The sequence below is a fragment of the Periplaneta americana genome, chromosome 5, assembly GCF_040183065.1.
Source record: "Periplaneta americana isolate PAMFEO1 chromosome 5, P.americana_PAMFEO1_priV1, whole genome shotgun sequence".
Lineage (NCBI taxonomy): Eukaryota > Metazoa > Arthropoda > Insecta > Blattodea > Blattidae > Periplaneta > Periplaneta americana.
The window spans coordinates 71,033,288-71,059,629 of record NC_091121.1 but is presented as its reverse complement, the minus strand read 5'-3'; the positions used below and the strand labels follow the sequence as shown (position 1 = coordinate 71,059,629).

At 35.1% G+C, this 26,342-nt stretch overlaps 1 protein-coding gene across 7 annotated transcripts in view; it reads left to right on the top strand.

The window, feature by feature from the left end:
* Positions 1-26,342, top strand: part of LOC138699820 (trichohyalin-like) — a 412,868-nt gene that overhangs the window by 371,887 nt on the left and 14,639 nt on the right. For 6 of the 7 annotated variants that reach the window (XM_069825999.1, XM_069826003.1, XM_069825997.1 and 3 more), the window contains 3 exons: positions 5,316-5,741; positions 18,196-18,356; positions 24,266-24,413. In XM_069825999.1, coding sequence (XP_069682100.1) covers positions 5,316-5,741; positions 18,196-18,356; positions 24,266-24,413 — 735 coding nt within the window. The other variant, XM_069826002.1, reaches the window with a different exon arrangement.

The following is a 26,342-nucleotide window of genomic DNA, read 5'->3' as shown; positions in this document are numbered from 1 at the left end:
AATTATTTCAAAATGTGTCAGTGGTGTGCAAGACGTTGACTTCTTCAAACATTTTATAAAATACGAGGGAAAAATCTTGAATTTTAAAAAACACAATAGGTTTATATTTTTAAATAAGGATATTGTTCTCGCTTAGGACTTTTCTATGCTGTTTCATTGGAATCTTATGATATTGGACTAAATAGAACTAAGTTCTTTACATCTGAAATGGGTTTACAGCACTTCTTTTTAAGGAAAATTAAACAATTAAAGAGCTCATTTTCAAAATGTCTCTTGCCCATCTGATAACGAAAATGAGCTTACTGTGTTCATGCATTCTTTAAATATAACTCTACATACAACTGTCATGATTTGGCTTCAGAACGCCTCTAAACCACTAAAATCTTGCGTTAAAATTGACTATTGGAGTCAAACTGACTCTTGTCCACATCAAAATTGCAACAAAATATTAGTTTCAGCTTTAGAATCAAAGAGTTTCATGCTCCCATTTGATTCTAAATTCACATGTTTTTGGTTTCGTAATGTCTCTTGCCTAGCTGGTAAGAAATGGCTGCATTCAGCTGGGACAGCGCTAATTCAGCTATTCATTTTTGCTGAGTTACAGCAGCTGTGAGTTCCTGAACAACCATTGCAAAATTTCCGCTGTGTTTACAAAGAAACACGCTGCTATTGTTCCGTCTACTTCGGAATATATGATACCATTGGTTGTTGCCCACCCCTCCACTTTTGCTGGCTAGCAGCAGGCTTACAGCGAAAAAAATTTTGCTACGAAAAATGGCGCCCGCTATTTCAGCGCTGTCGGCCAGTAAGGCGTTCAATGCTATCGCTATTTCAGCGCTAACTCAGCGCTGTCCTGGCTGAACGCAGCCAATTTTAGACTTAAAAACGTTTTCGTGATTTCCCACAAAGTTATGGGAATGGACAAGGGTCTTTTTGATAATAAGGTCCTTAATTCATTGCTCATTCCAGGTCCCAAACGTTTGAATTTATATTTATCATAACCAGTCTTGAAATGTATTATCCTAATTAGTGTCCTTACTGCTAAAAGTGTGTTCCTATTGTTTTAATTAAATATGTATAGTAGTTTATATCTATTGATAGAGTAATTATACTTAGAGAAGCATGTTAAAATACAAAATTAATAATCTTGCATATCACTTCTATAGTTTGGCTGCATATAAAAGTTGCATCTTATCATCGTAACTGTACCTTCTAGCATTTTATGGTATAATTGAATGCATGAAATAACAATTAATTTGAACAAGTGATTTCATATAAAAAGTTATCTTTCTAATAAAATAGGGTTGAACTACTGTCAGTAATGAGATACTTGATCTCCTAAAGAGTACCTAACACATAAAGATGGTTCTGGACTTCGTTGTTTATTTCATACAACTTAGATTAACAAAAGCTAAATACATTCAAATAACTTGTAACATTTTATAATTACTAATAATATACCGGTATGTACAGATAACTGTTAAGTTTATTTGTAAGTAAGATAGAAATGATTGAAATGCAGAAGCATAATTATCACTAACGATTTGGTAGATTTGTTATACAAAGGTTGGAACTTCAATAGTGGCAACACTGCTGTGGAAATGAAATGAGACGCAATTAATTATTTTCACGTCTGCCATATGTTAGTCTGTGTCTAACCTACCTCACAGTAAATGAACTTTCCCTTCCGACTCAAAGCGCATGCGCTGTGGCAAGAAGAAAATAGTCTTGTGTGAGTTACCGATTTAAACTGTTGAATTTTCGCCATGTTCACAAAACAGAAACAGCGAAGTTGGTTGAAAATTCAATGTGCCCGTGGTCACACAGTAAGACAATGTTGCAAAGGTCTTGTTGAGGCATTGACGTTACCATACAGAACAGTGGCTAGGTGGGTTAAAGCTTTCAATGAGGGACATGAAAGCATGGCAGATGTGTCTCGGCCAGATTGTCCTAGTGTTAGTGACGAGTAAGTGAAGGTTGTTGAGACGATTGTCTTGCTGTGCGATCAGGGGTACATTGAATTTTCAACCAACTTTGCTGTTCCTGTTTTATGAACATGAAGAAAACACAACATTCTAGATCGTAACTCACACAAGATTATCTTGTTCTCGCCACAGCGTATGATCTTTGAGTCAGAAGGGAAAGTCGATTTACTGTGAGGTAGGTTAGACGTAGACTAACATGGTATGAGTGAGAATAATTAATTCCGTCTCGTTTCGCTTACACAGCAGTGTTGCCACTATAAAGTTCCAACCCTCGTATAAACAACTTTTCTCTGCTAATTGAAACTATTCTGGAATTTGCCTTAGTTAATGAGTAGTTTTGGCTTTACTTTGGCCATCTTCAGATTTATGTACCTATTTTTATTTTCATTGATTATCAGGATATATAGGGTACTTAGTTTTCGTCTCTTAGATATTTTTTGTCTCAGAATTGAACCTGATTAAATAGAAATAATTTGCAGAACAATAATATTTTGTAAATATTGTAGATATATAAAGGAAAACACGGCAAATAAATCCATTGTTAATCTAACTGTAGGCCTAACCTGAGGCAAAAGTGCATAAAGTTTTATTGAATTTCTAATGAAATTTTTTGAACATGTAAAGACAATAGGGACGAATACATTTCTAAAACAGTGTAGTTTTACATTTCGCATTATTGACGTACCGGTATGTTATGATTAGGTTCACCACTGTGGAGTAACAGTTTGCATGTCTGACTGTGAAATGAGCAGGTCCGGGTTCAAGTCCTGGTTGAGACAAGTTACCTGGTTGGGGTTTTTCCGAGGATTTCCTTCAACCAATTGAAGCAGAATTGCTCGGTAACTTTCAATGTTGGACCTGTGACTCATTTTGCCATCATTAATTCAAATGTCATTGTCATCATTACTGTGGCCCAGGTTAAGTTGACGGTGCATGTGCTGTATACATACAAGAGCACTGCCATTCACAGAAAAGGAGTGGTATGCACAATATGCCTCAGACTGCAGTGTAAGTCTCTTTCGGGTCCCTCCTTTGTTAAAAAAAAAAATTATCATTAGGATGACCAGATCAATATTTTGAGGACATTTAAAGAGAAAACACAGGACATTCAGAAAAAAAGCCTCTTTCGGGCCCCTCCTTTGTTAAAAAAAATTATCATTAGGATGACCAGATCAATATTTTGAGGACATTTAAAGAGAAAACATAGGACATTCAGAAAAAAAGCCTAACAATGTGACAATTTTTATTTATTATTTTAGAAGAATAAAAAAAAAGCAAATACATTAATGATAAACTATTGTTATTCATTTTAAAATCTTATTATTGTTTATACTTTGTGATGAGGGAATTTCCTTACGTAACTTCTGGATTTCAACAAATAGGCATGAAATTCTTTATATGAAGCGTTCAGAAGTCAACATGATTAACTCCACTTTTGGTTATTTCAGAGTTTCTAAGTTTGCAATGTATTAAATTGACCATATTTTCAGTGGCCAATGTGATTAACTCCATAGCTCAGTAAAAAGCCCACAGAATGGAATATTCTTCTTGACAACAACACAGAATCAATTATGTGTATTTAACTTTAACCTTGAATATCTGAAAATCTTTGGAAAAGGAGTTAATCATGTTGACTTCTGAACGCCTCAATGTGAAATGCTTAAACTTATACTTATACTGCAAAGTTATAATATCCTTTACTGCTTCCACTGAAAATCGGTTCCTTTCATCAGGCCATCAGATGTCTATTTATGTAAAGACCCTTCAAACATTTGCATTACGTGCAATTATTATATCAAAAAGACATATGAACAGCAATTCATGGAAACATTTAACATTCACAGCCTGTTAAAAAATTTAGTTCACTGTAAATCTATTGTGTCCAAGAAAAATGTCTCATCTTGCTTCAGGACAAATTCTTTTACAGCACAATACTCGTCGAACAATTTCACATCATCCAATATAACGCATTTCTTCTTTTCATTAATACACTGAACACAAGGAATATTGTCATTAAAACTATAGCCTTTATCTCTGAAATGTTTCATAGTCAGCCAATAAAAACACTGAAATTTATCAAACTGAGCAGTCCATTTATCTAAATATTTTACTTTACACGATTGGTAAAGAGACAGCCCTGATTCTATGAAATTATTTAGGTACTATAATTTCTAACCCATCCTATCTTAGATTTTCCAGTTTTTGAGAAACTTCCATTGGTATAACTTTGTTTCAGAATCTCTGGAAAACAGGTTACAAAAATAAAGTTCTGAATCCCAATAATATCCAACAAACAACTATGTTCCCTTTCCAGATGCTTTGTTGTTGAATGAAATACGTTCATGAGTGAATGAACTAAAGAAAGATAGAGTTCAGAAAACTCATCTTTGAAGAAGACTTAGCCATCATGTTTTGCAGTGATAAAGAAACTGTTCATATTTGGTTTTTCAGTGCGAACAGTGTACATTGAAAAGTACCGGTAATCGAAATTATTTGGATGCATTTTTTTATACCAGATGCTTGACTGTTCGTCATTACCCAACCAAGTAACTTGTCCCAGGATTTGAACCAGGGCCTGCTCGTTTCATGTTCAGGCAAGCTAACCATTACTCCACAGTGGTGGATAACATAAGTCATAAATCGGGGATATGCCGGGAATTGAACTCAAGTCCATGGGAGTATAAGTTCAGCACTGTAACCACTAGACTGCCTTGGTACCGGTAGATTTGGTGCATATTAAATGATTTAATTTAATTCAGGACCATCTTAACACTAACTTTCTAGTCTTGTAGTGAAAGTACTAATCTGACTATGTTTGTTTCTAGTAGCTCAAGAGAGCAGCACTATCTGGTGAGACTAACACATAATTTTCTTCTCTTTCTCTCCACTTTCCTGTGCCTGAATCCTTGCTTGGTTTTTTCTGTTGATGCATGCACACTAGGCTGGCCCCGCTGGTTTCCTCAAGAGTTTCTTCTAGTGCTCTCGCGATACTGTACGGACTCGAGTCACATTAATTTCTTTAGTACAACTTTTAGCATGTTCTTTCAAGGAGGCTGTTCCGTTGTTAATATTGTTAATGCTGGATATATGGACAGAGATTTCTCTTAGAGCACCGAACTATTTTTATTACAAAAAGTATTACTTATTTCCATTGACTAAAAATATTGTAAGTATTAATCCTCATTTATTTTATAGTCACAGTATAGAGGCTATTATTTATTTCCTCTATTATTTTTATTTTAGAAATTGTAAATAGCATAATTTTTGGGGCAGATACTTTTATTTTGTTTGATTAAACTTGATCCCTTCACAACCGGAACACAAATATAGGTGGAAGTGCAGGATAAAGCTGTGGAGGTGAGAATCGAGGAGGACAACGGCGAAACAATCGGAGAACTGAGACAGAAGATCAAGAAGAGGGAAAGTAGGGTTGCAGAGCTGGAACAAGACGTGCGTGACCTCGAGGACGCGCTCATAGACCAGCACAAAGTGGGAGAACTCCAAGGATTGCGGGAGGAAGTCTCAAAGAAAGATGCCAAGATCATGGATATGGAACAAGAGATATACGCCCTGGAGACGGCCTTGAGGGATCACAGTCATATGGCAGAACTGGAGGAACTGGTGGGGGTAGTGCGCCAGAAAGACGAGCGCATCGAGGAGCTGGAGGAAGCACTCAGAGAAAGTGTGCGCATCACAGCTGAGAGAGAGATGGTGCTGCAACAGGAGGAAACACGCAGGAAACAGATCATGGAGAAGGTTAGTAAAGCATGAGGCATGAAGGCAGTTCTACTAAATTTATTTATTTCATTCCATGTCTCTACCATACATATTTTGCTTAGATCTACTCGTTATACAAAGAACAGAGAGATCTTAGTATTGTCAATTGTGGTGTTGCAAAAAATCTATTTCAAGACTTTCAGGAAAATACACGTTTCATCATACCTATACCAGAAAATTGTTTTCGGTTTGCTATCTGTCTGTGTAGGCTACAATGATTTTTCCAGAACTAATTAATAAGTCCTTTATATTTTGAAAAACTAACACAAAATGGCAGGTGGTTATATTAAAATGGACTCTTTCTTTTTCAACTTACATAAAATAAAATAAGTAACGAAATGGTGTAAGCAGTATGTCTCTCTGAGATATCAAGATAAAGGTATGAAGGCGATTTGGGAGGGGAGAACATGAAGATAGAACTCCATACATTCACAACCTTGACACTAGAACGAGATAGTGTGGTCGGCATCATGCTTCGACTGCCATTTACCCCAAGAAAGACCAAGATACCTCAACCATAGACAAATAATATAGAAAGACCTCAAACTCAATGTATACTTTTGAGAGGCTACTGAAGCGATGTTAAAGCCAAGCCAATGGTGGTAAAAATTGGAACTACATCTCATGTTAACAGCCCGAACAGTATTAGTCTAGAGGTATCTATTATACCAAGAATATTAAGCTTATTACTAGTATTTTTCGTATTACTCCCCAAAGGAGCATAATGGTTTATCAGTTTAAATGAAAAGTTTAACTACAATATGCGGTTTTTGGTTTGGCATATGTATATGTATATAATGAGGTGGCGGGGTAGCTCAGTTGGTAGAGCAGCTGGCTACGGACTGGAAGGTCCGGGGTTCGATCCCGAGTGATAACGGGATTTTTTCTCGTTGCCAAACTTTCAGAACGGTCCCGAGGTTCACTCAGCTTCCTATAAAATTGAGTACCGGGTCTTTGCTGGGGGTAAAAGGTGGTCAGAGCGTGGTGCCGACCACACCACCTCATTCTAGTGCCGAGGTCATGGAAAGCATGGTGCTCCTCCACCTCCATGCCCCCCCAAGTGCCTTCATGGCATGTGATGGGGATACCTTTTTATATGAATATAATGGTCGAACATTAAACTGAAAACCATTGACAACACATTTAGCTTCATTGCTAATGTAAGATCTATGGGAGCCACCGGCATGGCTCAGTCGGTTAAGATGCTTGCCTGCCCGTCTGAAGTTGCTCTCGGGCGTGGGTTCAATCTCCGCTTGGGCTGATTACCTGGTTGAGTTTTTTCCGAAGTTTTCCCCAACCGTAAGGTGAATGCCAGGTAATCTATGGCGAATCCTCGGCCAAAGACCATCTCGCTATCACCAGTCTCATCGACGCTAAATAACCTCGTAGTTGATACAGCGTTGTGCTCGGGCGCGGGTTCGATCCCTGCTTTGGCTGATTACCTGGTTGGGTTTTTTCCGAGGTTTTCCCAAACCGTAAGGTGAATGCCAGGTAATCTATGGCGAATCCTCGGCCTCATCTCGCCAAATACCATCTCGCTATCACCAGTCTCATTGACGCTAAATAACCTCGTAGTTGATACAGCGTCGTTAAATAACCCAGTAAAAGAAAAGATCTATGGAATACAATAAATGAAATGAAATGAAAAATGAAATGAAATTCCCTCTGTTATCAGTATCCGATCTATTCACAACAACAGACTGTATCTTTAATATTCAAATGTAACAGGTTTAACAACATATAATCACTGAACAATTGAACAAATGTAGCTAATATAATACTTTACCTCCAAGTGAATTTGTAAATCGGCTATACAAAAAGACGATTTTATAGTTCAGTAATAATATTATCAATGTTATAAAAGAGACAAATCCTGTAAATAATGGTTATTTATAATATATTTTAAAGGCAGAGCGTTATGAATACTTACAAAAATTAAAGAAAAATGTGCAGTAACACTTTTGACAATATCTACCACAAGATTTATGATAGACATACATAAATTTTACCTTGAATCTTGAAAGAATGCTGTATTGAATGACTTATAGTTCACTTATTTTAGATTATTAATTTGTCCTTTACAGTTTGTTTAAATGTTGCAGCAAATCGAAAATATACTTAAACATAAGATCACATAAACACATTTTCTTGGTAAACTAATGATGTCACTGGTCCCAAATTTTTACTATTATAATAGATAAATCTCCTTGACCTAAACAAATTACGCCATCAACCTGTTCAGTTGTAATGATACCAAAATGCAGTAATTCGCAACTATATTGTTATGTAGAGGCTCTAATAAGGGTTTCCATTCATATGATATCTAGTGATAAAAACACATACCGGTAGGCCTATTAGAAGTCCATTATTTTTTAGCACAGTGTATTTTTTTTCTTCTCTTTTCTTTGGTGGGTACACGACTGTTGGTCATTCACGCATATGAAGCCAGTTGTGTAGGCAATTTACAGATAGAGTTGTTGCCCAGGGTACGCCATAGTAGACTGGCCTACGCTACATCCTCAATGAGATGAGATGATCATGAAAATTTTTTGGGATGCCACAGGGGAACCAGAGTGGTGTCACACTTCGCTATAGCATGAATGACGCTGCCGTATCATGCCATCATACTCAGTGCTTTTGCTGGAAAATCACTGTAGGCCTACTGCGTGCATTAGTTTTTTGGTGGAGCTGAAATGGTCCACACCAGGGCTACAGATATGAGCATCTCAACAATTACATATTCCAATCTTAAGTGAAAATAACTATTTTTTGTCAATATTTTGGCACGTGAGTTCATGTAAAATATTTATATGTCAACAGTTGCTACAGGTAAAGAAGTTTAACATAAAAAACTCTATGCCAATAAGCATAGTACGGGCTATGAAGGACTGTAAAAATATTGTACGCAATGAGAGGACTGTTCACTGTTCTCTAAGGACAATAAAGGGTCAAATGTTCCAAGGTGAGTAACGATGAAATATTCGAAAATTTATATTTGAATATTTATCAGCAGGGAAAGGATTTATATGTAAATACATATTTACTTATAAAGCTAATATAATTTATATTTTGCATTATCTTTATGTTTCACAATGTGTAGGGTTGAAAAATCCTACTTTTATTTTCCATATTTTTCCATATTTTAGAGTTTAGTACATATTTTCGTTAATTTCCATATATTTTCCATATTTCATATAAAACAGTCCATATTATATTAGGTTTAACAATAAAACAAAACAAAATTCCATTAACTTTTAAAAATACATTTCAACAATAGAGATTTAAACACATGTTCAGTAATCCCTTTAACATCAGAGTTATTTGAAAATTAGCAGTCCTATCAACAATGGGAAAGTAAGTTACAAAACTGTATTAATTTAATTTAAAATTTTTAACAGACTTCAGTTGTGCAGCTCAACAGTTAAATGCCAGTCAGAGTACACATAGGTTCAGTTTTGTAAATCATACTATAAAGACGGTAAATATGCCAAAAGTACGTCATTCAGTCAATTTAAAATCAAAACTAACAAGTTACATTTCAGAATTTAAAGAAGATGGTTTATCAACTGACAATAAAATATTATTTTGTAATTTGTGTCAGTGTGCAGTATCATCTACACAAAAGTTCCTGGTGCAACAACACATTACAACTAGTAAACATCAGGCCAACAAACAACTAAATTCCAAGCAGAGACAATTGTTTTTAACACAACCAACAACATCGAATGTAAGATCTGAGTTTAACATCGACCTGTGCCGTTCTCTCATCTCTGCTGATATTCCTCTCTACAAACTAAAGAATAAGGTCTTCAGGGAATTCCTTGAAAAATATACTCAACATACAATCCCGGATGAGTCAACACTTAGGAAGACGTATGCTCCATCCATCTACGATGAGACAATACAGAAGATAAGAGATGAAATTAAAGATAGTTCAATTTGGGTTTCCATTGATGAGACTCCCGACAAAGAAGGTAGACTTGTTGGTAATGTAGTTATCGGTTTGTTAAGTGAACAATATTCTGAACGAATTCTTTTACATTGTGATGTTCTAGAAAAGTGCAATAACAAAACTATAGTTAAACTGTTCAACGAAGCTATGGGTATCCTGTGGCCAAAGGGTATTATGTACAATAATGTGTTATTCTTTATTAGCGATGCTGCCCCTTATATGGTCAAAGCTGGACAAGCATTATCTGTTGTATATCCTAAATTGACTCATTTTACTTGTGTGGCGCATGCATTTCATCGTGTGGCAGAAGTGGTCAGAGACAATTTCCCTAAAGTAGATTTGTTGATTTCATCAGTGAAAAAAGTATTTCTCAAAGCTCCCAGTAGAGTTAACGTGTTGAAAGAAATGTACCCTGAAATTCCATTGCCACCAAAGCCAATTTTAACTAGATGGGGTACATGGCTAGAAGCAGTTGAATATTATGCCGAACATATAGACTCTATTAACAATGTTCTCCTTGCATTGGACTCTGAAGATGCAGTCTCAATTGATACTGCGAAAACAGTTACCTGTGACATAAGTGTGAAGAATGACTTAGCTCACATTCAGCATACATTTTCATGCATCATAAAAACGCTCAAAAGTCTCCAAAATAGGCACCTTTCACTATCTGAAAGTTTTGAAATTATAAATAGTACTGTGGAACAACTGAATCGTGGTAGAGGTAAAGTTGCAGATGCAGTAAGAGCTAAGGTGGACACTGTACTTTCAAAAAACCCTGGATATGAAGAACTACAAAAGGTTGTTGCTGTGATGAGTGGTGAATCAACAGTGAAGATTAACTTGGACTTATCCCCAGCAGACATTGTGAAATTGAATTATGTACCAGTTACTTCTTGTGACGTCGAACGCTCTTTTAGTCAGTATAAATCTATCCTCAGAGACAATAGAAGAAGATTCACTTTTCAGCACTTGAAAGAAATGTTTGTAACCTATTGTTATGGTAACAGACAATAAAAATTGTGTTTTGTTGAAACTACATTGGAAGATAAGGTACGTCCATTATATTTTTTGTTTAGTTTGATTAAAATGTACCAATATTTAACGTACATAGTCATTTTTTTATAATTTTAAGTCCATATTTAATTCCATATTTTGGTAAAAATCCATATTTAATTCCATATTTTGGTAAAAATAACTACATATATATTTACATATTTCATATATTTTTAGTCCATATAAATCCGTTCCCTGTTTATCAGTAACATGGATTTAATGTATAACTTCTACACATGAAACAATAACATCGGATATGTCTATTTTCAGAATAATAATAACAAATAATTATCAGAGGCACTTCTCAGTTCTGTTATGAAATACAGTGAAACCTCTCATTTACAGACAGTGAAGGGACATAACAATCTGTCCGCATCTGGGAGGTGCCCTTTATTAGGAGGAAGGCTCACCAATCTAACAGTAAATTTATAATATGCATTATGTATCCCTTCACGTTTTAAATGAAATATATTACTGTAGTTTAATTCTAAATACAGTCTACTGTAAATTCTTTGCAACTCTGAACTACAGTAGATAAGACCGAAAAAGGAAAATACAGTACTGTGCCATGCAATTTTATTCTACGTCTACAGTTATGTGGTACTGTAATTTACAGTTTTCAGCTTAACCTTTACGTTCAGGTGCCATGTCTCTCGAAACAGAAAAACTGATTGAAGTGAAGAGAATAATCCTACTAACCCTATAATGTGTCGAATACAGTTTCATGATCGCGGAAACCTTGGACCCATCAGACAGGTTAAATTTTATGATTCTGTTTATCCATCTGCTTCCAGCTAACAAGGGGTAGCCGGCTGGGCTAGTGGTTGCCTACGAGGCCCTTATTGTCTTCTTTCATGTTAAGGAATTTAGTTCTCAAAACTAAATTTTCCATTTTTGTAACACATTAGATCTTGAAATCCAACTTCTGTCCGCAGTCAGGAGGTAAAGCAAGCTTTAGGACTGTGAAACAGCTGTCCGTGGCTGTGTCTGAGAGTGTTCGTAAACGAGAGTTAAATTTATCATTATTTCTATATTATTTCAGTTGGGACATAAAACTCTGTCCGTATGTGAGGAGTGTCCGTATCTTGGGGGTGTCCATAATGAGAGGTTTCACTGTATCATGCATAACCAGTTCTGGTAGTTGCTTTAGGATGTCATCGATTTAAAGAAGGACTAGATTGAAAGTGTATTAGAAGTGCTGTGATACTAAAAATATTTGCCCCTCAGGATCATAGAAGTTATAATTAATCTGCTTATTAAGAAACATTGTTTCAAAACAGATAAAGGAAATCATATCAGATATTGAATGTCAACAGATGAACATTTTAAAAGAACAAAAGAAACAAAAGGTATGAGCATTTCAAAAAAGCAATGATTTGGGATTATTTCATGTTAAATCAACAAAATTCACAACTTCAGATTCATAATTTTAGTAATACTAGAGATACTTCTTATAAACAGTTTGAAATGAAAATTTAGAAAATTTTATATCTATTGGATAATTATTACGAAAGTTAGCTGGGTAACTTTCGGTGTTGGACCCTGGACTCATTTCACCAGCATTATCACCTTCATCTCATTCAGACGCTAAATAACCTAAGCTATTGATAAAGCGTCGTAAAATAACCTACTAAAATAAAATAAAAAAATTACGAAAGTTAATGATAACCAGGGAACGGATTTATATGGACTAAAAATATATGAAATATGTAAATATATATGTAGTTATTTTTACCAAAATATGGAATTAAATATGGATTTTTACCAAAATATGGAATTAAATATGGACTTAAAATTATAAAAAAATGACTATGTACGTTAAATATTGGTACATTTTAATCAAACTAAACAAAAAATATAATGGACGTACCTTATCTTCCAATGTAGTTTCAACAAAACACAATTTTTATTGTCTGTTACCATAACAATAGGTTACAAACATTTCTTTCAAGTGCTGAAAAGTGAATCTTCTTCTATTGTCTCTGAGGATAGATTTATACTGACTAAAAGAGCGTTCGACGTCACAAGAAGTAACTGGTACATAATTCAATTTCACAATGTCTGCTGGGGATAAGTCCAAGTTAATCTTCACTGTTGATTCACCACTCATCACAGCAACAACCTTTTGTAGTTCTTCATATCCAGGGTTTTTTGAAAGTACAGTGTCCACCTTAGCTCTTACTGCATCTGCAACTTTACCTCTACCACGATTCAGTTGTTCCACAGTACTATTTATAATTTCAAAACTTTCAGATAGTGAAAGGTGCCTATTTTGGAGACTTTTGAGCGTTTTTATGATGCATGAAAATGTATGCTGAATGTGAGCTAAGTCATTCTTCACACTTATGTCACAGGTAACTGTTTTCGCAGTATCAATTGAGACTGCATCTTCAGAGTCCAATGCAAGGAGAACATTGTTAATAGAGTCTATATGTTCGGCATAATATTCAACTGCTTCTAGCCATGTACCCCATCTAGTTAAAATTGGCTTTGGTGGCAATGGAATTTCAGGGTACATTTCTTTCAACACGTTAACTCTACTGGGAGCTTTGAGAAATACTTTTTTCACTGATGAAATCAACAAATCTACTTTAGGGAAATTGTCTCTGACCACTTCTGCCACACGATGAAATGCATGCGCCACACAAGTAAAATGAGTCAATTTAGGATATACAACAGATAATGCTTGTCCAGCTTTGACCATATAAGGGGCAGCATCGCTAATAAAGAATAACACATTATTGTACATAATACCCTTTGGCCACAGGATACCCATAGCTTCGTTGAACAGTTTAACTATAGTTTTGTTATTGCACTTTTCTAGAACATCACAATGTAAAAGAATTCGTTCAGAATATTGTTCACTTAACAAACCGATAACTACATTACCAACAAGTCTACCTTCTTTGTCGGGAGTCTCATCAATGGAAACCCAAATTGAACTATCTTTAATTTCATCTCTTATCTTCTGTATTGTCTCATCGTAGATGGATGGAGCATACGTCTTCCTAAGTGTTGACTCATCCGGGATTGTATGTTGAGTATATTTTTCAAGGAATTCCCTGAAGACCTTATTCTTTAGTTTGTAGAGAGGAATATCAGCAGAGATGAGAGAACGGCACAGGTCGATGTTAAACTCAGATCTTACATTCGATGTTGTTGGTTGTGTTAAAAACAATTGTCTCTGCTTGGAATTTAGTTGTTTGTTGGCCTGATGTTTACTAGTTGTAATGTGTTGTTGCACCAGGAACTTTTGTGTAGATGATACTGCACACTGACACAAATTACAAAATAATATTTTATTGTCAGTTGATAAACCATCTTCTTTAAATTCTGAAATGTAACTTGTTAGTTTTGATTTTAAATTGACTGAATGACGTACTTTTGGCATATTTACCGTCTTTATAGTATGATTTACAAAACTGAACCTATGTGTACTCTGACTGGCATTTAACTGTTGAGCTGCACAACTGAAGTCTGTTAAAAATTTTAAATTAAATTAATACAGTTTTGTAACTTACTTTCCCATTGTTGATAGGACTGCTAATTTTCAAATAACTCTGATGTTAAAGGGATTACTGAACATGTGTTTAAATCTCTATTGTTGAAATGTATTTTTAAAAGTTAATGGAATTTTGTTTTGTTTTATTGTTAAACCTAATATAATATGGACTGTTTTATATGAAATATGGAAAATATATGGAAATTAACGAAAATATGTACTAAACTCTAAAATATGGAAAAATATGGAAAATAAAAGTAGGATTTTTCAACCCTACACATTGTGAAACATAAAGATAATGCAAAATATAAATTATATTAGCTTTATAAGTAAATATGTATTTACATATAAATCCTTTCCCTGATGATAACTGAAACTTACCGATATTTAAATAGTGTCAAAATTCGCAATAGTTATTCACATTATTTTAAAGGTCTTTAATTATCGACACCTTTGAAACATCATACAATTTTAAAGTTTTCAAGGGCACTAAGTTAAAAATTTGAATTCATGTTTTTAAAAATCTCTCACATCAAAATTTTCAAAAGTAATAGAAATCCATATGCACCTAATATAACTTGAAATTTTCAAATTGAAACTGAACATATTTTTAAAGTTACCAGTATTATTTATTTTGTTTAGTGATGTGTTCATTATAATAACCATTCTCAAATAAACACCGTTTCTGGGTGTGATGGTTCTCAAAGTATTGGTTGTCAATATTTTCCTATAACATCACTATGGCAAAACGTCTGTTCATATACTACAGTACCGGTACTAGGATTTTTCTTATAGTGAACATAGTTTCATTTGTAAAACTAGTAAGCAGGACAATTTTTTTCTTTGCAGTTAGCTATTTGTGAAAATAAAAGAAAAATCAATTTAATATTCTCCGCATATGGTAATATAATTCAGAGGATGATTTGCAGTTTTACAAATCAATATTTATTACTTATTTACTTTGTTACTTTCTTATTTACTCATTCACTCACTCATTCGTGCACTCACTCCATAGCACTATAGCCAATGCAGAGCCTTTGCCTCCCTTGTAATGCCTGTCCACTCTACTCTATCTACTGCCTTCAGCCTCCATCTTCTCACCCCCAAGTCTCGTAGGTCCGTTTCTTTGTCATCCAGCACTTCAGTCTAAGACCACACACTTTCCTTCTTCCTCCTGGTTTTCCGATTAAGATCTTTTCAATCATCTCCTCTTCACTCATAACTAAATCATCCTATTCTTTTGCTTAACATATTTACTTATTCATAAAGATTTCATACAGTTTAATCTAGTGTAGTGCTACATTTTTGCTTCCTCCCCCCCCAGCCAAGAAAGGAAACACACTCATGTTGTGAAAAATTTGAGACCCATTCAGAAATGGATAATGAACTTGATTTATTATGTTAACCCTTAAGTATAGTGACGATCACATAAGAACAGTTTCTAAACATATAGCCGTCTCGTCAGTGTTGCCAACTGTTACCAGATATCACACGATCCTACGTACTAAATGACATTTACTTTGCGTACTTATGTTGGAAGGTTATTCTAAATAATTCAATAATTTGTAACATATTTTCGTAGGCAAACTATACGAGAAATGGATCAACATGTCAAGTATTTTGTCTGAAAATACGAAATTCATTGGTTTGACTATACAATTGACTCACGAGACCTAACCTAAAAATTACAAACTGCGAAAACTTACCTGACTATAGTCTTGAATTATAATCACAATGCAGCACATAAAATAACTATTATGTGTTAATATTAATACTGATATTAATTAATTATTAGTATGTCCAAATTTCACTAGCTTCCAGTAGCCGGCTCAGAAATCTAGTACAATTTTAATTTCATGGAACTCCAGTACCGACAAATATTGCCAATATTTGTCTCAGCTGCCAACATACCAGTCACAAAATCACTATTATATGTAGTATTTGTCAGTATCGAAATTCGAAACGAAGTTGGCAAAAGAAAATTCAACCTGCAAACTAGAAAATCACCACAATCCACTAGCATGTGTAGTAATGGGGGAAAAATGGTTAGGTTTCACCCTTAGGGTATGAAGTAAGCTGACCCGGACTATACTCGCGTCGGGTCTATATGACTCGAGTGTTTTTCTTTCCTCTGTTTTCTTTGTTGGAAGGTAATAATATGAAGAATGCGGGTGGTGTGTAATTTCTTCTATTGTTGAAGTCTTTGAAACGGTCTGGCTGTAGTCATTTATCATTTAGTGCCAACAGCTGTTTATATATTGTGATTTGACCCGACGTGAGTACCTAAGGGTATACATTGTAAAATTTGTAGTAAATGCAGGATTAAATTTTATAAGTTTAGAAAAAGGGGAAATTTATTATAGTCCACAAGAAGGAATCAGTCGGGAGCCAAGAATGGAGGAAGAGGAAGATAAAATAGTAGATATTACTGCTTCCAGTATCACTGTTGAATTACTAAATACTAGCTTATAGTGCTGGGGAATTCCCTATTAAGAAGAAGTGTTTGATAGTTAAATTCCCTCCAGTGTCAGTGAAGATAATATCAAATTCAAAGATGATGACTCAGAAATAATTTCACAACTGAAAAATAAATTTAAAATTACTACCAAGAGAAGTGAATAAATTCAAATGCCAACAGCACTACCACAGAGTTAGAGTATGAAACAATTTAAAGGATTTAAAGTTTCTTTTAAAAGAGAAGAACTTGATGTCCAAGTTTAAAGCCCCTGAAAGAATATAGAACATTGATAAGAGGTGTATTTTCTCAGTAGTGTATCATCAACAAACGGTTTTGGTCACAACGATGTAAAGAGAGTTTCTTTGACTGCGCCTGAACATGCAGAAATTGTCACAATATATTGTTGTGTGCACCAATACTCTTAGTACAAAAAATTTCATTGATGGTGATTTTCAAGGCTCAGTGTTTAAAACCAAATTGGAAAAATATGCCTCTTGTGACAGAGGCTGTTATGAGTGATAAGTAGGGAACGTATTTTTATTTGCTAAAAAACTTGAAAATATTTATTTTCTTATTTAGTAAAAAAATGGAAAATATGTAAAAAAAAATTGTAAGAATATTTTGTTTCAATATGGTATTACAAAATTTTAAGTATATATCATAAAAAAAATCACTCATCAATCATGTTGAGATAGTGGTGGGTTCAAATAGCTCGCTGTTGCAGTGAATAATGAAGACTTTCTCCAAGTTTTCCATCACAAACCGATGTGAGTTGTCTCAGAACAATACACAATATTGGGAGAAGGGAGATTCTTCTTCATTGCATTGATGATTTGATGGTGATATATTTCTACATGCTAATAGATGAAACTGCTCGGAAACTATTTCATTATTTTCTATCACACCTGCCACCGAGAATCTAAGAATTTTTCCTCTAATTGAAAACTTCTTCAAACAAATAGTTTAGGGCTAGAAAATATCTACATGGATACTATTTTGTAAAATGAATATAGTCCTAGATACCAGAATAGAACAAAGTAAAAACATTGAAATGAAAAGAACAAAGTGCTCATTATGATAGGCCTACACTCACACACATACACACGCACACATTTTATTTCTGTATCGTGCTATGAACAAAGACGTATTTAAAAGCATGAAATATACTTATTTATTTTTCTTCATTGAATGTCGCATATTTTAAGGTTATTAATGCTACGATGGCCACCAAAAATGTTCATTGTTCATAACTAGCTACAAATATAGTGGGAAGCAAGGCAACATTTTATCAAAACTTCACCTCAAAGTGACAACCAACTAAATGACGTAATTAAAAAATGGAAACTTTCTTTTCTTATATCAACTGCTGCTTCATGAAAACATTAATTTTATATAAGAAAATTATTTTTCTGTATCTGACAAGCAGATTTCAGGTTATTCTTCTATTAACGAACTTGTGTTGCAGGTAGGGAAACTGGAGCAACGATTGTTGTCTCTGCAGACAGCACATGCCCTGCGCTGCAGTACCTGTAGACCCCTGCTGACCCGCCTGCAGGAGCTCGAGCGACGACTTGCACAACTGCTGGCGGAGAGGAGGGGACACCTCCAAGATCTCGTTCAAATGAAGTAAGTTTATATCTTAACTGAACACAGACTTTGGGTGTTAAGAGTAGACAATAAATTTTATTTAGTTGTACAGTATTGTAACCTCACTTGAGGAAATATTCATAATTGAGGACCTAACATTCTAATTGACTCTCTTCTGACAAAGGAAAAATTTTACAGTCTGTACAAAAGAAACCAAATGACCTGGAAATGTACAAAAACTTGCCCAGACATGTTCAAACATTTTTAACAAGAGCCAGAACAAGTCACATTGTCACACAATTGTACCTACACCAATTTCACATTTCTGATAATCCTACTTGTCTGTGGTGTAATAATCATGATGAAGATCTGGAACACATTCTTCTATACTGTCGATCCAAAAAAATGTTATGTTTTATTTAACGACGCTCGCAACTGCAGAGGTTATATCAGCGTCGCCGGATGTGCCGGAATTTTGTCCCGCAGGAGTTCATTTACATGCCAGTAAATCTACTGACATGAGCCTGTCGCATTTAAGCACACTTAAATGCCATCGACCTGACCCGGGATCGAACCCGCAACCTTGGGCATAGAAGTCCAGCGCTATACCAACTTGCCAACCAGGTCGACCTGTCGATCCATAAACCACAAAAGAAGTAAATTAAAATCATCAGTACCAGTTGCAGAAGACACAGTCCTGCAGTATATATTGACTTCACCCCAACTCTGGCTACTAGCAACAGGCATCTATAATGAACACTGATCAAAATACCCCTCATTTCTCGTGAAAAACAACAACTGAATAGACTACAGTGGACTATAGTGGACTTTATGTTGTCAGCAAACAGCTGGATACATTAAGAAGATTGATTGATTGATTGATTGATTGGCCTAACATTCTAAACAACTTTCTGAGATATTGATGAAAAATACACTGCAAAATGCATGTTGAGATATCGGTACCTACAACACTGTCTCTCAAATGATATAACAGGAAAAAATTCAATGTGGCGCTAACTTTGGCAAAATTCTGGGTATACGATCACCTGAATGACACTATTATGTAGTGACCCATCCTGGGTTAAATAATTTTATATCTCGCCAAAAGCTTATATTTTCGCTAGTTTGCTATAAAGAAATAATGATGCAGACAGTGGTGGCTCCTGCATATTTCTTAAGAGGAGGAAAGAAGTTAACAGCACGAAATGACTCCTTCTTGAATGAAACATGCTACAAATTAGCCTACATGCATACATGTAAGACCAGGTAGTGTTGGGGTTGGCCTTCCCTTCTGTATAGCAATAATCTGTTCTTGTAAACTGAGTTTCCTAAATTGTCCAAAATATATTATGTTTTCACTTCCATTCATTGTTGAATAATTGCGCAAATTAACAATTACAAGGAAATTCACAACTTCGTAGCATTTTTCGAGCACACTAAAGCATCACACGTGTTGGAAGAGACTAGCTACTAACTCGTAACCAGAACCGTTTTATGGAAATGGAAATGGGAATGGGAAATAATCTGAGGAAAGTGAGAACACTGCACTGACCCACGTGGTCTGTGTTGCCACATGTACATTTTACAACTTCAGTATCACATCCTTTTGAAGAATGTCAGTTCTTGTAAAGTCATACTATCATTATTGTTCAAAGTTGCCGGTGGCTGATTAATTTTTTATTTTAAAAATGATGTAGTTTGGAGTACCTACTTTCAGTTTCAAGTATATTTGTACAAAACTGACAACTTGGCTGTTGCTCTGTCTAGTAAACAATGAATAGAAGTGAATTTCAGGGGCCAACTACGTAGAGCTACTTCCTCTTTATTTTACATAAACCCGACTTTAACTTTCAAATATCCACGAAAGTTTCAAACCATGAATAGTAGCCTATATAAAGTGCAATGAATAATATTTTTGATTTATAATTTAAAAAAAGTTTACATGATGTCTTTCATAGCGTTGTTGAATGCAGCATCGTTAGGTGGCAGCGGTAGCGAGCTTGCTGCACGACCAGTCAGTTTCTATTTCCCGCCCATGCACTGATTCAGAGGAGGATCTCCTCCCTCTCCGTTCATTTACTTGCTTTAAAACTCTTCTTCTCTCTCTGGCCGCTAGTGCGCTGTTGTCTATGTGTGTTAACTGCAGTAGAGGAGGAATGGAGTGCTTTCCTCAACACAGACAATCTCGCATCTTTCTCACAGTTTTCTACAGCACATGAGCGCACGTCGTTTAAAACTCGATCAACCGAGTTTTTCTTATAGCTGTGAACTTAAAAATTATCGAATCTTCCTCGAATTTCAAGGCACATATTTTATTTGGTATTTACTTTCAAAAGAAGAAAATGTGAGGAGGACGTTCCTCCCTTCCCTCCCCCGAGGAACCGCAACTGGATGCAGAGTCTTTTATAAGTAACTGATTACCGTACTTGAAAACTTTACCAACAGGGATGACTATCAGACATGTTATATACAGTATTTTTGCCAATAAAAATATTTCCTGGTGCTGAACAGTCAGTCTAGTCACAAAATGTGACTGCTAGAAAGTGTCACTTTTTCATGCACAGTGTGTATTTGCTGTTGGTACCTATACTTACATGGCATCCTGGACTTTGACACATTGTTGGCGTGGAACAGATGAACAAAATGTCATGCAAGCTTTCAACTAAGGCCCTGCTCCCACTATATAGGGTTCCTAGACATATTGGGAAAAAAATATGGCATACTTATCAGTTAGTTTAGTATGCGCACCCATCAAATATGCCAATCTTTCCAAGTGTGTGTGTAGTAAAGTTTACTAAACTACACCCTAACTAACTAAGGGTAAGTAAACAAATAGTAAACAGAATTGATAGGGAGCGTATTTGCGTTAAGTTTATGCATTTTATGTAAGTTGCTTTCAAATTGTTTTTACTAAGTTATTACAGAAATAGCTACAAAATACACTTAGTTACTCACGTGACAATATTCTTATAAATCAATCCGCCTTGGCCTTGCAATATTTCTCTAAAGAATGAATTTCACTTAACAATTGTTTATTTTGAAGAATCATGTATGAAAAGCAACACAGTCCTCACTGAAGAATGATTTTACAACAAGCATTGTTTTTACAGACATTTCGTTTCATAATAGTTCACCTACAGTCACCTGTAATGATGAAGTGCAATGTTTGTAATTTGTAATATGGAATAGACATTATAACTTCTCCGTTTTTTCTCAGTTTAGAACTTTAAAATACAGGACGGAAAGCTGTCCCAAAGACTTTTCTTGGGACAACGGGATGCATTAGCGAAAAACGGGACGATCCAGTATTTTATGGGATGTCTGGGAACTCTACCACTACGGTATATGGAAAACGTGATGAGACAATGAGATGAGAAATTTTCTTTAACATGTGTTTAAGTGGAGATCAGTGGAAACAGGTGCCAAGAATGGAAGCATCACAACACTCTACTAGGCATAATTTTTTTAGCTTCTGCAGTGGAATCGAAGTGATCATGAATCTTTGTGAGTAATTGGAATCGTTTATTTGACACCAAGTTCAGTTGTTTCATATCATAACATTATTAATTTTACTTTCTGCTGTCAGTTTCTTTACCAAAATAAAATAAACTTGGAAATATTGATTTAGCTTGTGCAGCAATATCCTAATAAATAATATTATAATACAAACATACGAGAAAATGACTGGATAAAAGTATGTAAAACAATGGGAAACTACTAGTTAGTTGCCGTGTATTTTTAAATTATTGTATATTTAATTATAAGTTCAAACTCTAATCATACTTACTTACTTACAAATGGCTTTTAAGGAACCCGAAGATTCATTGCCGCCCTCACATAAGCCTGCCATCGGTCCCTATCCTGTGCAAGATTAATCCAGTCTCTATCATCATACCCCACCTCCCTCAAATCCATTTTAATATTATCCTCCCATCTACGTCTCGGCCTCCCTAAAGGTCTTTTTCCCTCCAGTCTCCCAACTAACACTCTATATGCATTTCTGGATTCGCCCATACGTGCTACATGCCCTGCCCATCTCAAACGTCTTGATTTAATGTTCCTAATTATGTCAGGTGAAGAATACAATGCGTGCAGTTCTGTGTTGTGTAACTTTCTCCATTCTCCTGTAACTTCATCCTGCTTAGCCCCAAATATTTTCCTAAGCACCTTATTCTCAAACACCCTTAACCTATGTTCCTCTCTCAGAGTGAGAGTCCAAGTTTCACAACCATACAGAAGAACCGGTAATATAACTGTTTTATAAATTCTAACTTTCAGATTTTTGGACAGCAGACTCTAATCATTCTGAACAAATTTGATTTATCGTGTAGAAAATATTGAAAAAATGTTGAAAATTCTCATTTGTTTCTCTTGTCTTTTCGAATTTGATGAATCCAAGATTTCCTGTTTATTTTCATATTTCGTTACTCTTATTTCTCTGCTTCTTCACATAATGCAGTCATCACTATTAAACGCGCCATTTGAATAGATTCTCCTAGATGTGAACAGCAGAATGAAAATTTCTTCTCTTTGCTTCGATTCCATTAGTTGCATTTCTATATAGTGGGAGCAGGCCTTAACTCTGCTACAAATAAGTAAAATTACTGTCTGGTTTGAGATCACGAGCACTGGCTGAATTTGAACCACAAGCCACAATGTGTCGATGCACAGGAGTTCAACTCACCAGGTATATCAACAGCAAATGCACACTAGCCTATGCATAGAAAAGTGGCGCTTTTTAGCAGCAAATTTGTGACTAGTTTAGTGCACTGTCTGCTCGAACGAATCCATGCATCCAATGGCTGCTTACACTGTCTGCTCATAAGACCATTTTAACAATGCTTTCACTGAAATAGCGTATTTTTAAATTGCAACAGTAGGTGCAGCAACAACCAGCTTATCTGTATGTCTGCTTCAAACTATGAAAAAACGTTGTTCTACTTACTTTGTGTCAATGTGACATATTGAAGTGTGTTACGTATAATAATCATCAGGAACTTGTGTTTCATTTTTTTATTTTATTTTTTTTTTTTCATTTCATTTATTATATTCCATAGATCTTACATTAGCAATGAACCTTTAATATGTGGAACAAGTAAAAATTTTACAAGATTACAGTTACAATTACAGTTTTTACAATATTTTACAATTTTTACAATTTTCTACAATTTTTTACAATATTTTGGCGAGATATAGTGAGATGAGGTGAGGCCCGAGGATTCGCCAAAAGATTACTTGGCATTTGCCTTATGGTTGGGGAAAACCTCGGAAAAAAACTCAACCAGGTAATCAGATCAAAGTGGGTGAAATGAAGTGAGACCGAGGACTCGCCATAGACCATCTGGCATCAGTCCCACAGTTGGGGGAAACCTCGGAAGAAACCAGTGGGACCAAACGGAGGATCCATCCCAAGCCCGAGCACAGCTCCAGATGAGCAGGCCAGCAAGTCTGCCGACTGAGCTACATTGATGGCTCTACTAAAAATATTCAGTACATAGCCAATTAGATTGTTAAATTTACAAACCCAAACGATTATTCATCAGTTCAGTTATAAAATATAATACATAACAAGTTAATTCAATTTAAGGCATAAACAATTCAATCAGTTGAGATAAACAGAAATCAATAATATATATCCTGCAAATTACTTCAAATTAGAAACATAAACAATTATCAATAGAGGTATACAGATTACTATTCAATTTAAAGCACATACAGTTCATCAGCCATACTGTACAAACATATACAATACAAAGTAAACAGATTAATTCAATTTACAATCATACTTTCGTTAAACTATACAAATAAATTATTGAAACCTCCCCTACTTATTAATGCAGAGAAGTTCCACACAGAAAAATTATCCAGTTTTCTTGTTCGGAGAAATCTTGATGCAACTAACATTACAGTAATAGATAACTTTAAAGGTGTATCATTGACTGTTACAGACAAGAGGCTCTTGAAGCTGCTATAAGTGAGAAGGATGCCCATCTGGCACTACTAGAAGTGTCAGGGATTCGAACTGCTCGACAAGCAGAGGAGGCCGATCAGCTGCATGCTGACAGACGGCGACTGATGGAGAAGCTGAAAGAAGAGGTAAGCCGACTGCTTTTATTATAAAGGAGATATTTGTGGCGTGCAAGGTTGCTCATTACCAGGGAACGGATTTATATGGACTAAAAATATATGAAATATGTAAATATATATGTAGTTATTTTTACCAAAATATGGAATTAAATATGGATTTTTACCAAAATATGGAATTAAATATGGACTTAAAATTATAAAAAAATGACTATGTACGTTAAATATTGGTACATTTTAATCAAACTAAACAAAAAATATAATGGACGTACCTTATCTTCCAATGTAGTTTCAACAAAACACAATTTTTATTGTCTGTTACCATAACAATAGGTTACAAACATTTCTTTCAAGTGCTGAAAAGTGAATCTTCTTCTATTGTCTCTGAGGATAGATTTATACTGACTAAAAGAGCGTTCGACGTCACAAGAAGTAACTGGTACATAATTCAATTTCACAATGTCTGCTGGGGATAAGTCCAAGTTAATCTTCACTGTTGATTCACCACTCATCACAGCAACAACCTTTTGTAGTTCTTCATATCCAGGGTTTTTTGAAAGTACAGTGTCCACCTTAGCTCTTACTGCATCTGCAACTTTACCTCTACCACGATTCAGTTGTTCCACAGTACTATTTATAATTTCAAAACTTTCAGATAGTGAAAGGTGCCTATTTTGGAGACTTTTGAGCGTTTTTATGATGCATGAAAATGTATGCTGAATGTGAGCTAAGTCATTCTTCACACTTATGTCACAGGTAACTGTTTTCGCAGTATCAATTGAGACTGCATCTTCAGAGTCCAATGCAAGGAGAACATTGTTAATAGAGTCTATATGTTCGGCATAATATTCAACTGCTTCTAGCCATGTACCCCATCTAGTTAAAATTGGCTTTGGTGGCAATGGAATTTCAGGGTACATTTCTTTCAACACGTTAACTCTACTGGGAGCTTTGAGAAATACTTTTTTCACTGATGAAATCAACAAATCTACTTTAGGGAAATTGTCTCTGACCACTTCTGCCACACGATGAAATGCATGCGCCACACAAGTAAAATGAGTCAATTTAGGATATACAACAGATAATGCTTGTCCAGCTTTGACCATATAAGGGGCAGCATCGCTAATAAAGAATAACACATTATCGTACATAATACCCTTTGGCCACAGGATACCCATAGCTTCGTTGAACAGTTTAACTATAGTTTTGTTATTGCACTTTTCTAGAACATCACAATGTAAAAGAATTCGTTCAGAATATTGTTCACTTAACAAACCGATAACTACATTACCAACAAGTCTACCTTCTTTGTCGGGAGTCTCATCAATGGAAACCCAAATTGAACTATCTTTAATTTCATCTCTTATCTTCTGTATTGTCTCATCGTAGATGGATGGAGCATACGTCTTCCTAAGTGTTGACTCATCCGGGATTGTATGTTGAGTATATTTTTCAAGGAATTCCCTGAAGACCTTATTCTTTAGTTTGTAGAGAGGAATATCAGCAGAGATGAGAGAACGGCACAGGTCGATGTTAAACTCAGATCTTACATTCGATGTTGTTGGTTGTGTTAAAAACAATTGTCTCTGCTTGGAATTTAGTTGTTTGTTGGCCTGATGTTTACTAGTTGTAATGTGTTGTTGCACCAGGAACTTTTGTGTAGATGATACTGCACACTGACACAAATTACAAAATAATATTTTATTGTCAGTTGATAAACCATCTTCTTTAAATTCTGAAATGTAACTTGTTAGTTTTGATTTTAAATTGACTGAATGACGTACTTTTGGCATATTTACCGTCTTTATAGTATGATTTACAAAACTGAACCTATGTGTACTCTGACTGGCATTTAACTGTTGAGCTGCACAACTGAAGTCTGTTAAAAATTTTAAATTAAATTAATACAGTTTTGTAACTTACTTTCCCATTGTTGATAGG